This window comes from Thunnus maccoyii, chromosome 21 (assembly GCF_910596095.1).
Source record: "Thunnus maccoyii chromosome 21, fThuMac1.1, whole genome shotgun sequence".
In the NCBI taxonomy this organism is placed as follows: domain Eukaryota; kingdom Metazoa; phylum Chordata; class Actinopteri; order Scombriformes; family Scombridae; genus Thunnus; species Thunnus maccoyii.
The window spans coordinates 14415135-14430094 of record NC_056553.1 but is presented as its reverse complement, the minus strand read 5'-3'; the positions used below and the strand labels follow the sequence as shown (position 1 = coordinate 14430094).

Genomic DNA, 14960 nt, shown 5'->3' with positions numbered 1-14960 from the left:
TATATGTCTTTTGTCATTTTCTATGTAATTGTCTTCTATTCAGTGATATGCCAATATACATATAAAAATATAAATATGCATCCCCTGTTGTCAGTTGTCAAAACAACCTAAACTCAATGTCCACTTATTCGCCTGAGCTTTCACAGTACACAGTATCACATGGACAAGAAGTGCTCAAAATAATTGGAAGTGTGAAGCTTTCAACTGTATCACAGGGTCTTCATTAGCAGATGGGATATGCTGTGTTGTCATGAAACTAAAGATGTTCAAACTTCCAATCATTTTGAGCGCTTTTAGGACTTCTTGTCCATGTGGCGCTGTGTGATACAGCTGAAAGCTCTGGAACAAGCAATTAAGTGTACCTTGAGTTGAAGTTGGTTTTGCAATTGCTGTTTCTAAGGCCAAGAATGAACTGTCAAGCTTAACTTTTAAGGAGTCTTAAAAGTGCTCAGAATAATGGGAAGTTTGACAGTTCCGTGACAACTGCTGATGAAGACCATGTGATTTGATCAAAAGCTCCAGAACAAGTGAGTAAGTGAACCTTGGCTTGTGCTTGTTTTATCAAGGTAATTTGTTGTTTTGTGTGGTACATAATGACCATATCAGTCCCAACACTGAAGCATCTAAACATCAGAGCTCCTGACAAAGAGAGATGTTTATTTGGCAATAAACAAACTCTGTTGACTGTCTCATCTATTTTATTTCCTCCCTGAAACTCTGTCCAGATGTAAGCACTCACTCTGCCTCTGCACTGCAGGCCCATCTACAGTCAATTTCAGCTGAACTGTCGAATGCTTGAATAACGAGGTGAATATTGATATTGTCCATGACAAGGTTTACAGTCTTGTTTTCCTACATTGAGCATTAAGTCCAGCTTTTCCTGTCCTAATAGCAACTCTATTCTGATGTCCTCAAGCGGCAGTGCTGCTGTGGCAGTGATGGGTTTTAGCGAGGTTTGCAGAGAGAGTGAGGCTTGGACCGGGCACAGGCTGCATTTCCGATGGTTGAGCTGCTAGGGGAGCAGAACAAACATAGTTGTTTTTCTTCCAACAGGGACAGAAGAAAAAGAAAAATACAACGAATTAGAGAGAGGCCTCTCCCGATATCCCCCTCGAGGAAGTGAGAAGCCAAGTTTTCAACCATTCAGTGCTTGAAGTCAGGGAGGGCAGAGAGGTTGTAGAGTACAGTCAGGAAAAAGAGGAGAGGAGAGGAGAGGAGAGGAGAAGAGAGGAGAGGAGAGGAAAGGAGAGGAGAGGACAGGAGAGGAGAAGAGAGGACAGGAGAGGACAGGAGAGGACAGGAGAGGAGAGGGGAGTCTTTTTCTGCAACTGCACAACAAACGTCAATAAACCATTACCAAACTCCATCCGCAAAAAGATTGATCACCCTTTTTTAGTATTGTACTCACTCAAACCGTTGTATAAACTCTTTCTCATACTTCTCACCATTATTGGAGTTGGATGGCTGCTCGCACGTTTGGAAACCCCCAACCTCACCCACACCCTGTTAATAATCTATCACCCTGGCGTGGTCCCTATGAAGTCTCCATCTTCTTTCCAAATAAACGTTTCGCCTCCTTCACGCTTGAGGTAAAATGAACTCTTTCAGCAATAACAATTTATCTGACAGGTCAGTAACTCACGTGTGTTGTTAGGAAAAGTGGTGCACCTTCAGATGAGCACACAGTTGCGTCATCGTGAGCCTCAGAAGAAGTTGGCACTGGCTGATAGCATAAGCTGGCTGAATGGGATTTATTGCTGCTGCAACTGGAGGCTGGAGATATGTCATAAAATACCAATAGAGTATCACCAAAAAAACAACATTAAGCCAAATGAAGGGATTGCACTCCATTTGTAGGTCTTAACTTTCATCCTGACCCAAATCTGTACCCTTAACCTTTTCTCTGCATCTGTCACTGATGTATAAGCCAGTTAAATGTCAACAGCAGGTTGTCTAACTCATCATTGCATCCTGATCCTCATCCTGCTGATGTGCCTTCTAAACGTCTACCAATCATCTGTTTGGCTCCAGGTCCAGGCGCAGGGATTTTTCCCATGCATACTAATGTGTTCCTCGAAAACGCTCTGCTGGTTGTTTCCAGGGAGTGTGCTGTGCTCAGCTGGTCTGATCTACGTAGATGAGACTTGATAAATAAAGTGCAGGAAGTGATTTGAAACCCTCACGCTATGCAAAGTTTAGCATTAAAATGTGAGGTATTGTATTCCAACCTGCCAAAGTACATTGCAGAGCAGCAACCATTTCAGCCTGGATAAATGTGTTCCGCAGCCCAGTTTGCAGCTGAGCTAACACAGATGTTTAGCTAACAAATAAAACCTAGTCTGTATCTAAGTTTGGTGCAGGCTGGCTCAGGACCATATCCTACTATCCCAGCTGGAGAAAAGTGCAAAGGACTGTAGCATCTGCCCAACACATCAGAGCATTTATGGCTTTGCATCCAAAGCCCCTCCTCTTTGTTCGTCCCTGCCTTTTCCCAAGCTTCTGCTACTTTCTCTATCATCGTCTACACAAAGGCCTAAAGCTGTAAAAGCTGCAGGAAAATGTCATATTTTTTAAGATTTGTCTGTCTGTCTCCTTGCCCACTCTTTGATTTAGTCTCTGTGTCTGGGGGTGACACACATTCTCCCTCTTTCTGCTTAAAGCATTCCATTCTGCTGCCTGTCTCTCCCTCTCAGTGAGGTCAACGGTTTCATTGGACAAACTCAAACAAGAGGGTCCCCTGAAACCCTATCAGTTGTCCGTTCATTTGTGTAGACATGGACAGACAGGGCCAAAGTCAACCATCTCTTATTAGGATTCAGTTGTAGCCCTGGCATGTTTTCCTTGCTCTTTCTAAGCCTTTGATACGCAGGATGTAGGACTTTGCAATGGCACTGTTAAAGCGAAAGAGAAAACTGAGAATCAAAGAGCCAGAGTGATACTTTAGGCAACAACCTCTAATCAATATCAGACACAAGGAAGAGCTCACACAGCCTAGACAAGGCAGCACAAACAATGGACAAAGATACTATTTAGGCCAGAGGCAACATGGGTGGAATTGTCCAAAATAAAAATAACACAATCAAAATAGACCATTTTATTACAAATACAAAACACAACTGGAAATGCGCAGTTCATTGCATAAATAGCTTGTTGTTGATTTAAATACAGTCAGTGCGGAAAATGTTAATTTCCTATTTTGTGATGCATTATTTTCAACAAAGGTTTGTATCAATGGCAACTGTTTGCATTTTTGTATATGTTTACATTGCTGATATGTTTAACTGTTCCGGGTTGAAAAAGAATTCTGATAGATTTGCAAATTTGAAATGGTTGAGGCATTTTCTTGCCAATACTGTGCTAGTGCTTAGTTCATAGAAATCTACCAAGTTCATTTACATTATAGCTAAGGTTTCTCAACATTATAAAAGTTGACATGCAAATGAACCATACACTGTACCGTTTACATATTGTTTAGCTATATGTACAATCCTTTTACAAAACACTTAAAAAATTAATATCAATTAAATATTTTTCCCATATAAAAATGAATAACTTATTGAATACTTGAAGTTTAAGGATAGTCAAGGTATAATGATTATCTACATGTACAAAAAAATAATAATTTCCTGGTATTTTGGAAATGTACAAACAATTAAGGTGCACTTGAGTGCCTAAAACCAAAATATATCAGTGATCATAACAAAATATAAACAATGGATTTGTCCAATATATCAATAAGTTGGTATATAATATACCAATATACAGTATAACAAATATGATTATAAAACAGACATCTGGGTCAGATTTGTTGTGTCTAGCAGAAAAATCAGATGAGATATGAATGAAATGCCCCAAAGGGTGAAATGCCTGTAATGACACAAATGAATCAGTGCAGATTTAAACTGCAAACACACCATGTTAATACTGTAACAAACTTCTGACAACATAGGTGTTGTCTATGCTGACGTCAGGCGTTAAAATGAAGACTATATGGTGTTATATAGTTTCAGTTTACAGTAAGTGCACTTTTGTCAAACTTTTTGCCAATTTGTTTCTCGGACACAAATGGGAATGACAACTGAGCCTGAGTATGAAGCTTGTAGTACTGACAGCAGCTACTGAGCTGACAACGCCAGTGTAGGTTTTCCCTCTGAGGTTCAAAGCTTTGATCTGTATATCACAACATTCCTATGAAGACAGAGCACACAACATGAAGGTGTGATGCCCATAGCACCATAGTGAGCAGGTATGAGCAGCTATGATGGTGTTATGTCCTTAATTACCACATTGTCAACGGTAAAGTGGTCCTGTATAGTAAAGACAAACGCATATGCAGCACCATATGTATACTGTGTTTAAGGACCCATTCTACACATAAATTATAGTTCATCAATTAAAATAGTCATGGCAATTAAAAAATACTGGTAAAAATGTAACAAATTAATTTACAGTATATTTACAAGTCATCAACACTAAATCGTCTGCTGCCTTCAAATGTTTGTTTGTGTCTTTAAATAAGCCATATATACAAAATAGTGTGGTCCACGACTGTTGTGCAAATCCTTACGGCATTAGAATAATGTCTCTGTGGTACTGTCGGTTGTCAGCTTATGCAGAGAGGAAACTTGTGTTTATTTGAACCAGTGCAGGTAGTTTGTCTTCAGAGCAGGGAAGCACATGTTGTTGCTGCAGGAGCCCCCGTAGCTGGGAGGGCAGGCGGAGCAGGGCACGCCTACTTTGTAGGGAGCCTCTCCAATCCAGTTACCCCTGGAAGACAGAAACACGAGCAGTGTGAATGGATCCGGAAGTGACCAGAGATCCAAGATCAGAATATCCTTATGTCTAAAAATGTAAAAGCAGCCAAGATGAATTAATAAGATATTGAGAGAGGCTTAAGGGAATAAGTGAAAGAAACAGATTATTGGTCATATCAAAGATGAAGATATTGAAGTTAAACATTAATTATTGACATTGGAAACAGCACTTGACCAAACAATGTCAACTCAAGTTCCATTTAGTAGCAATTCTTGAGCTTTTGATCATATCACATGGTTTTCATCAGTGAGTTTATCCAGTTTGCCCAGAAGTGGTGAGAAAAAATCTACAATGCCTTGTGAACCGGGCACACTCTATCTGCAGATGAAGATCATGCATTACAACTGAAAGCTCCCGAACAGCAACGATGGATCTTGATGTGAGATTGTTTTTTCAAGAGGAAAATATTACGTAAGGAAGTGATTTATAATCTGTATGTAGAAAACAAGAAATCAGATTTCAGTCCAGTATCATTGTGCTATAAGATATAAATATAAAACAAGTAAATTACTGTATATCTTGACACCAACCAGCTGGCGTTAAAGCAGCCTCAAGTTATTCACAGAACTGTGACCTCTGCAGAGCAGAAGGCCGGGTCACATCTACACTCAGAAGCTTGTATCTGAACAGAGGTCACATTTTCTATAATAAAATAGGTCATCAGTGTCCAGAGTGTGTTACTTTTACATATGTCTCAAACTGATGGGATTAAAGAACCTAGGTCACAAGTCAGTCACAAGTCCGAGTGGGCTTTGATTCTTGGAATTTTTTTTGCTACTTTTTCTTCTGTTTTATGGGTCTCAAGAGCTTTGGTAATGCAGTACCTGTTCACAGGCTTGTATTGGGGTTATCTGAATCTCCCAGCAACATGGGTGGCATTTCATAACTCAGCACAGAACAGAGCAGTCTGTGTCGGGATTAAGCCTGTCGTCACCCTATCGTCATCAGGTTAATAGGTTCATTAGAATTAACGGACCTCCATACAGCATGTAATTAACACTACATGAGATGGCCTAAACTGATCTATACAATAATGCCTGGCTCAGCCAAAAATACTTACTTAGGTGAGTAGTTGCAAACTAAATATGTTGCCCGTTTCCACACTGAACCCCATACATTCATATTGTGGCACGTGTGAACAGCGCAGCCGACTTTGTTGGATGTTGCCCACACCATCTGCAAAAATATAGAAAGATCAGCTGTCAGTTGATGACATTGCTACAGCGATTCATAGGCATTACATGTAATTCTAATCGTCTATCTACCTGTGTGTAATGGGTACACATGGGTCCATAGCATCTGAGAGGGCATCGAGGATTGCAGTCGCGGGGATACGGAAAAGAGTAATCCTTGACCTCATCGTACCATGGCTTCACCAGCTGAAGAATGGATCGATAGCTGCGAACAGAAGACATGTTCAGTAAGCTAAAGTCACAAATGAAGATGAGCAACATCTGCTATAACTCTAACAAATAACTCCAACCAGACTGAGAGTGATGTGCCAACTGTGTCAGATGTGTCAATAATCATTTTATTTTAGAGAAAATAGTGAGAGCCTGTCGTGCATTTTGGGTGGTTCTGTGTCTTTAACACAGAAACCTTTAAGACACTGACATGAAACACGACAAAAAAACAAAAACTAAAATTAGTTGTTTTTTTAAAATTCGTTTATTGATGTTAGCTCAAAGTTTTATTTTTCTAGTTCTACTATGACTCACTGTAAGAAGCTCCTGGCTTCAAATCTTGGCTCTTTTCCAGTGTATGTAGCATTTGAATTTAGCTGTTCTTTCCATGTTTATGTGCATTTTCTCCAGGTTCAGTTTCCTCCCACAGTTGATGTCGGGTACATACTGTAACCCAAACATCTTTTCATATTACATATGGATTTATGTTTACTTTTTGATTTTCCTGGATTCCTGGAATTTCTTGGACATGCAGCTCGGATAAAGACAAGATTTTTCAAACAATCAAAAAAATTTTCACAGGGTGTGCTGAGCCATTAAAGACTGTGTTGCCTCAAATGGTTGTTATGGTGTTTAGAAACATCTGCTATATTTTTCAAGCTTCTCTGACCACAATAACAATAAAATTATCTGAGGTTCAGGAATACAAAATACTATATCTGCAGCATCAAAACCACATACTTGACTGTAAGAAACAGTCCCGTATTGACAAACATTTCAAGATTTCATTTTGAAGATGATCCAGAAATGATGAAATTCTCAGGATCCTTTTTGCAATCCCCAGGTTTACCTTTTTTTTGAGAGCTATCCCAACATGCTCTGCACTGTGAAATGCTGCCTTGCCTTCAAAAATGAAATGCAGAGTTCTATCAAATGTTCATGTGTAAAGCACATTGCTCTGAAGGCCATGATGTGAATAATTGGAAACACAATATGTATATATAATGTTCTCCACACCTGCTTAGTCGGATTCAGGGTCAAACTTCGACTATAACATTGTATTATGGGAGTAGTCCTCTGAAAAATCCAGATGTGACACTGAATGTTATTAATTTCCTAAAGCATTCAAGCATTTCACAGAATAATAATGCAAACATCTGAACTCCAACAAGTAAACTCCAATGGAAAAGTTTTCCTAAACCTCAAGGGAGACTAGATAAAGTATTTCTTGTTAAATAAATGCTGTCTTTGTAAGAGTGTTGTTTTTGCTCAATTTCAGTACAAGTGAACATACTAGGATTAGGTTTAGTGGGGTTTCAGAAAGTAAGTAGACCAGTCAGAATAAGCTGTATTCCCATGAGCCTCAATAAAATCTAAAAGTGTAGGAACACGTGAAGGTGTGTTGCTGTGTTTCCGAATGGAAAGTCAAGACCCACTAAAGGGATGCGTCTTTGTCCTCATGGGTCATGGCTGAAAACACAGCTTTTGTTTATTTGAAGTGTCCCAGGAGCATTCCTTTAGCAGTCACCGGGTCACAGTGCAAAAACTTTTAGGAGAAAGAAGAAGGGGGCTGCAAGGCAACGACCATGACTGCTGAGAGAGAGTCATCCCTGAGAGGAGCAGCAGATGTCGGGGAGGGGGTGGGGAGTCAAAGGTCACTCACCGTCCTGTCCTGACGGAGAGGTTTTGACCCAGGAACCTGAGGAGGTGAGGTGGCCCATGCTCCCACAGGCAGGCATGAGCCCAGTCCTCAGCTGTCTTAGCCAGAGTGTCGTCCCACACCTAAAACACACACACACAGACAGACATAGTGGGAACTTGGAAACCCATTACATAACTGATGGAAAATATACACTAAAGATCTTTTCCATCTATGCCTCATTCAGCAGTAAGATGCGAGATAAGAGTCGGCACTTTTAGAGTTCATGGCAGTGCTACAGGTGTTACCATGGCAAGAAGCATCAAGTCATCCATCAAAACAGTTACATAAGAGGAGGAAAGTCAGTTGCTTCACCATCCATGTAACACTTTTATACAACAAACCTTGTCCATGATGACAGAAAGTTGGATAGCTTCACAACATGATGGTTTAGAGAATGTTAGAATTCCAAACCTGTCAGCACCCTTGTGCACGTGGTTTCATTGGGATTATGACTGAAGTACTGGGGAAACTCTTCCTCTGATGACTCATTCTACGGTTTCCACTACTTATTACAACTACAGGGACTTCATATTGTGCCCCCCATTCTCAAATTTAAACATCAGCCTCAGGTGCTGTTGTCAGCTCAAGAAGTGCATTAGTGCTACTACTGATTTTGGAACTTAAATGAATGCTATGTTATTGACGTTTATAGAAAATATCTGACTGTTATTTTGTAACTGAAAACACATGATGTATATGAAATTGCAAGCATTTAACATTTCTGGCATAATCCCAATAAGGGGACAACTGACCACTATTGTTCTCTCCATATCATTCTGCCAGCAGGGTACTGGTACCACACATGACCCCTCTTCCTTTTGGAAGGGGCTACTTTGGTGGTCTACAGCAGGGCAATCTGCTCAACAGCTGAAGGTGCCAAGAAACTTAAATATATTTGTCATTTCAGCATCTACCAAACACATGTACCAAAATCAGATGTTTCTCCATCTCCCAATGACAAATTATTTCCTTTAGCTATTTTTAATTGATTCATGCAGGTTGGACACAAACAGAATCTTCAAATGATTCAGCAAATTTAGTATAAGTAAATATGGCTCCAGTAAAAATCATGCATTCGTTGATAATGTAACGCGCCTTGATAAAAAAAAAAAAAAGAACAAAGTTTGAATGAAAGCTTTCACTTACCATGTATTCCATATTGGATGCCGGAGGAAACACTTTCCCTCTCACTTTGTTATGGTAATCAAGAATGGCAAGCATGTCGTTCTGACTAATATAACGCTTCCTTCTGGTTTTAGAAATAGCCGTGGTGTCTGTTCCATAGCTGTGCGCTGCGCCAAGATTGGTGAAATTGGCGGCTGGCAAGGATGTGGACACAGTAGGAATACTCGTTGCCAATGCACTTGCTCCGCAAGATATGCAAAGAAGTATTAGCTCTACGGCAAATAACAGACGTTTCATGTTTGGTTTTGGGAAACTGTAGACAGAATATCCCGCGCCTTGGACTGATCTGAAAACAAAGCAAAAGACACACTTTAAGTATTGTGCGCAAATCACAGTTCCGACAAAGCAATCTTCAAATCCCCCGTGCTTTGTAATGCAAGTACAGAAATTCCAGTGACATTCCCTCACACGCATAATCTTTTGTCTTACCTTTTTCTTGCGCAGCGGTACCTTGGTGCCTGCCTTGCCAGGGATGTATCACCTCTAAAAGCTCAGTAATGGGTTGGAGAGGGAGGGAGGGCTGCTGGTGAGGAGTTTTTGCGCTTTGCTGACTGTTTGAGGGCTTCAGGAAAAGTCTGTCTTTGCGGGTTTATATATTGCAGTGGACGATGCAGGAAGTGCGCCTGCCTCGGAGGTAGACGCACAGCCCCTCCTTGTCACCTGAAACACAGCATCATTTGGAGACGTTGTGTTTGGTTTCTTCTAACCCGTATTCCTGGTAAATCATGTCGACTTGTATCAAGACATCTGCTTTAGGTTTGCGCAGCTGCAGAACGTGGAAGGATATTTGATTAGAAAATTAATAGCTGAGTGTATCAAGGAGGATGAAGCACATTCAATGACCATTAATGGCTCTTTCTGGGTTCTCAGCTGGGGATACAACTCTTTAACATGTATTGTTAATGTGTTCTATGTTGAATGTAATATTGGTGTGATTTACATTAATATTTGAGACGTTATCTTTTTGAGTATGGACCCACAATCTAAAGTAAATTGGCTAAATTGGTTGAATTAAGTTTATTGAAAGGTTTGATAGCTCTTTGCAATCAAACTGTCACATCAGTTCCACATGCAGGTGATAAAGAGTGCACTTCCCACCACTGGTCACCGGTCAGAACATCCACTCATAGGTGGAAGCCAGCAGTTTTATTAGTCAAATCAGTGTGAGAGCTGGGTCCATATGTCCTATCAGTCTTTTTTGTCATATTCATTATACTATAAAGATTACACTTGTTCAGTGTGTGGCTCCAGCTGTGTGGTTTGCCAGGGCAGATGCGGAGCCAAGTGAAAAAAAAAAACCTTCTGCAGGTCATCATTTTCATTGGCAGCTGCTGAACAAATTAAAGCAACGTGACGCAGGAACAATTTTCCTCCACCCCCCCTCACTTTTTTTTCTCTTCACTCTCTTTCTCTCCTCCTCTTCTGTTACTGACAACTGTTCTTTTCCCCAAAAAAATTTTCTTGGAAGTGATGTGCTTTTCAGGTGCTGGAATGGTGGAAGAGGATATATCACTCATGAGTGGTGCACAGCAAAGATTTTCTGCTCCATTTCACTTCATCCATACATTTCATTTCTTACTTGCCAATGCTGCACTTCTTCAGTATAGTTAGAGGATCAATCATGACAGATTAGTTAAATATTTCTACTTCTTAAACTAGATCCAGTAGTGTCCTCAATGCCAAGACACTAAACAGTCTTTTTCCTGATGAGTCTTGATTTTGAACAGGAGACACTTTTAGAGGTAATTGTCAGCAGGACGTTTGGAGATGTGATGTTGGCTTTATTTATTTTTGCCCTTAACACCTACCAGGCCAGAAAGGAAAAGCAGGTACACCAAGAGGATGCGTAGGATTTCAACCTTAATTTTAAACTAAAATTTAGACCATCAGCTACATCTGAATGAACTCAACTTGCTTCATTATGCAGATACCTTAAAGCAATTTCCACAGAATTATATCCAACAACATAAATTTTATGCAATCCATTCAATATCTTTTGAGATGTGCTTTCTTTCTTTCTCTCTATAATATAATGACTCTGCACCATCACATCTGCTCAGTATTTTGACTCATCCTCTCATCTGGAATCAATAGTCAGGCCACTCTGCAGCCAGCATCAGCCCGCCAGCCAAAGATTCTGATCGACACTGTGCTGAGATCCTATCCCCAGGTTTATAGCCATATTATAATCCATATCATCAGATTAGCTAACGTCCACCTGTTTCACAGCTTTTCACACTATCTTAATGTTTATTTGGCTATAGGTTTCTCATCCAAGACTAAACAATGGAGTCAAAATTTTAGTTTCACTGTGGAAAAGCTGGAACCGGGATAGAGTACAATACTATGCTCCTACAGTATGCTTCTCTCCCTCTCTCTCCCCCACACACAAACACACACACACACACACACACAGTTTCTTCACATGCAGTCTCCTCAAGGCCCCAGATGATATTCCCTCAGTCTCTGAGCGCTGGTACTTGTTTTCACAGTGAACCCAGTGACTTTACAGAGGACGCAGCATTATTATCATATTATCAGAGGAATAATTGGGGCATTATTTGGGGCACATGCTGCTCTGAGGGCCCTGGGTCCGTTTTGGAAAGGCATTCTTTTTCAGACAGAGCATTTATTTACCTACAACATATTGTTCCAAGTTTCCCCATGCTTCCCCCCCTCTCCGGAGGCCTCTTGAAGCCCAGTGTTGATGCCAGTACGGCAGACAGAATGAGGTGCAGACAGTAGTGAGCAAAAGAGGAAAGCAAGAAAGAAGAATAGCCTACAGACTGCAGACAGGCACAGACTCAACAAGTGTTGCACCGGTTGTGTTTCTAGATATCCAATCAAGGCAGAAGAATTCAAAACTCAAGTGCAAACAAATTCTGGGTAAATAGAATTTCCATGGTTTTGACTAGTATAAAGCATCACTTACAGTAAAATTGTGCAATGCATGTCCAAAACAACCAGTCATCAGTTCTCCAAGCAAGCTATAGCAAAAAAGTGTTATTTGACAGTTTTTGACCTGGGTCTGGAGCACAGCATACTGACTTGGACAATTCAATAAGTAATAAAATCTCCTAAGGATGGCTCCTTGCTCTGGCCGCTATTCCAGCAATCACAGCACATGACTCCAGCTCAGCTGTGCACTCCACCCAAGGCTATTGTTACTGTGCTGGCAGAATCCACCATGCATGGGAAAGCAACTAAGAGATCGGCAGCATGTGAATGGATGAATGAAAAAGAGGTCTAATATGACTTTAAAGAGCAAAACTTTTAGGAGCATTTTGAAAGATGAGATAGTTAGTTTATAGGATCGTGTTGTTTCACAGGGCTGTCATGACGCTTTGTGTTTGGTTGATCATTTATTTATATTATTTTATAAATCGACCTAAAAGAATTCAGCATTTTGGAATATACGCTTATTTGGTTTCTAATTGAGAGTTAGATACCTATCTCCTGCCTGAACAATAAATATATGAAGCTACAGCCAGCCGCCAATTAGCTTAGCTTATCACAAAGACCGAAAAGTGGAGGAAACTGCTAGCCTGCTTCTGTCTGGCTCGGTTATGTATCAGACAACATCATGGCCAGTGACTTTTTGGAGTCTCCGCTGGTTGCCTGGCAACGTCACATTGATGACAAGACTCCAGGAAATAGTCGGAAACATAACTCCTTGTAAAACTGCAGAAGTGTTGTTTTTACCCTTAAGGTTTTGTACAAATTAGACTAACAAAATATAATGTGTCAAATAATAAGGATTAGAGATGCTTTTAGGCAGATTATCTTTACTTTTGGGTAGAGCCAAGCTAGCTGTTTCCCCCCATTTCCACTTGTGCTAAGCTAAGCTAACCAGCTGCTGAGTCTCATTTCAAATTTACCTGAGTGGTATCAATATTCTCATCTAACTCTTAGCAAAAAAAGTGAATAACTGTATATCCCAAAACGCCATACTATTACTTAATGCAGACATTCCAAATATAAAAAATGGAAATGTAAGGAGTTTGATAAGAGAGAGTACTTATGACTTGTACAAAAAGAAGTTTAATATATTGGCTTTTGGAAAGGCAATCGTATTGGGGCAGCTTAGGGGTTGGGAAGTTGTGATGTCATGAGTTGGTTTTTGTTGGCCAGGGGGTTCGAAAAGAAATTGTGACATTTCAAGAGTGGTTTACATTGGTAAGAAGCCCAGTCTCTAACTTCAAGCTGTCCAGGCTGCTTTCTTCCACACGCAGCTGTTAAACATTGTATCAGTGGAATATACAGTTACATAGCAAATACTGTATGTTTCACACAGTCTGTTAAGTTACAACGGGGCAAAGGCTTGTTGACAGTGAAAAAAAACCAAAAACTTACGGGTGAGAAAGCGTCGACCCTGTGTCCCCGTCAGAAGTTCAGGAGTGGATTAATACTCCTCCCTTGTCTGAAGAGTAACAAGCAGAGTAATTAAGTCAATAAATATCTGAGTCTTCTGATCAAAGAGGGCTTCAATTAGATTCAAAATGAAATTCCTGCTGTGTTTTGACTGTATACACCAAGGTGCTAATACAATATCACTGATAAAGTAGCCTTTTTTTCATAGTATCCATCTGAGACTGGCTACTATACTAGTTGGTAAATAGTACTGTAACTACAGTAGGCTTCTCATTGCTGAAAGATCTCCCAATATAACCCAAAGCCACATAGCCTAGTATTTACTGAATAGCTACTTTCACAAACATGACCGTAGAGAATCTATTCCAGACTGGATGTTTTTCCCTGTTGTTGTCTAGATACAAGTCTAGCTGTTGTTTGGTTGCTCAGTGGAATCTAGGGTGACTTTGTGCCCGACCTCGGTCACAGGAAGGAAACAGGCTGTAAATACCAAGTAAACAGCAGATGAGAGCCATTGAGGTGGTGGATCAGTTAAGATTCAGCAGTACTTGTAAAATAATTTTCCTCCAGTTGAGATGGATGATTCCTAGAAGTAGATGACATAAGAGACCTCTCAGACAACAGAAAAACCAGCAAGTCGCTGCCCCATCAGCTTTATGCAAGGGCCTGTAAAGTGCTTCAAACAATCTTAACAAACATTTTGTCGGCAGAGCATACACAATTAACCCCCCCTTTTCCCATAACACTGTTTAGAGTGTGGGAAAAACCAGAGGGATTACTAGAGGGGGGGGGGTTTCTTCAGGAATAAGTCACTCAGCTTGTGTATCTATTTTTGACATGTTACATTCCTTTGCCCCCCACATATTCTCACCCATCTATAAGACATTTACAACCATCTTTGATGCTTACGCCTTGTAAGACTGGACAGAGGCGGGACTGTGGTTACACACAGACATTTCTCAGGTTCAGATGTCAGCTGAGAGCGAGACAGGCAAACATGAAAAATCCAGCAGGACCCAAAGTTAGAGCTTAGGTATTTTATGATGTATCTTCATGACAGCAGGTAACAAAAACTATCACCTGGGACTCAGGAGTGAGCTGCCAAAACCAAAACAAACCTATACAGAGCTTTGTAAAAAGCTGTGATATGCTTTTGCTGTATTAACTTATCATTATCTGTCTGTAGATATTGTAGAAAGATGCTGAATTTTCAGCATTCATTTTCATTTTTGGCTTGTTCAAGCTTTTATGTCTTTTACAACCTTCCTCACAGTTTGACATTTTGTCTTAATATTTAATATAGATCTATATTTTGGGGAAGTATGCTTTTACGCTTTCTTGCCAAGTGTTGGATGAAAAGATAAAAATACCACTCTCATATTTGTTTGCTAATTATGAAGCTAGAACCAAGATACAGCTAACTTAACTTTGCATTAAGACTGGAGACAAAAAGCCTATCAGCACCTCTAAAGCTCACTTATAAA

The 14960-nt window shown here is 40.2% G+C and overlaps 1 protein-coding gene across 2 annotated transcripts; it reads right to left on the bottom strand.

Moving 5' to 3' along the window:
• Positions 1 to 3097: 3097 nt before the first annotated feature.
• pi15a (peptidase inhibitor 15a) lies at positions 3098 to 13476 on the bottom strand. Of its 2 annotated transcripts, XM_042399706.1 has the most exons (7): positions 13459 to 13476; positions 9535 to 9765; positions 9067 to 9391; positions 7882 to 8000; positions 6081 to 6213; positions 5876 to 5991; positions 3098 to 4767 (listed from the first exon to the last, which is right to left on the bottom strand). In XM_042399706.1, exons 3-7 carry the CDS (start codon positions 9340 to 9342, stop codon positions 4632 to 4634), a joined length of 780 nt encoding a protein of 259 aa, XP_042255640.1. In that variant the 5' UTR covers positions 9343 to 9391; positions 9535 to 9765; positions 13459 to 13476; the 3' UTR covers positions 3098 to 4631. The 2 variants fall into 2 exon arrangements, with proteins under 2 accessions (XP_042255640.1, XP_042255639.1); XM_042399705.1 differs by lacking the exon at positions 13459 to 13476 and having other exon boundaries at positions 9535 to 9874.
• Positions 13477 to 14960: the final 1484 nt, after the last annotated feature.

Bases quoted from the DNA above. Each gene is read 5' to 3' on its own strand.
- pi15a (XM_042399706.1), bottom strand. From the start codon at position 9,342: ATGAAACGTCTGTTATTTGCCGTAGAGCTAATACTTCTTTGCATATCT. The intron at 6,214-7,881 runs GTGAGTGACCTT...TTCTGTTCGCAG, and splicing joins CTCTCCGTCAGGACAGGACG to CTATCGATCCATTCTTCAGC. The intron at 5,992-6,080 runs GTAGATAGACGA...ATATTTTTGCAG, and splicing joins TGTGTACCCATTACACACAG to ATGGTGTGGGCAACATCCAA.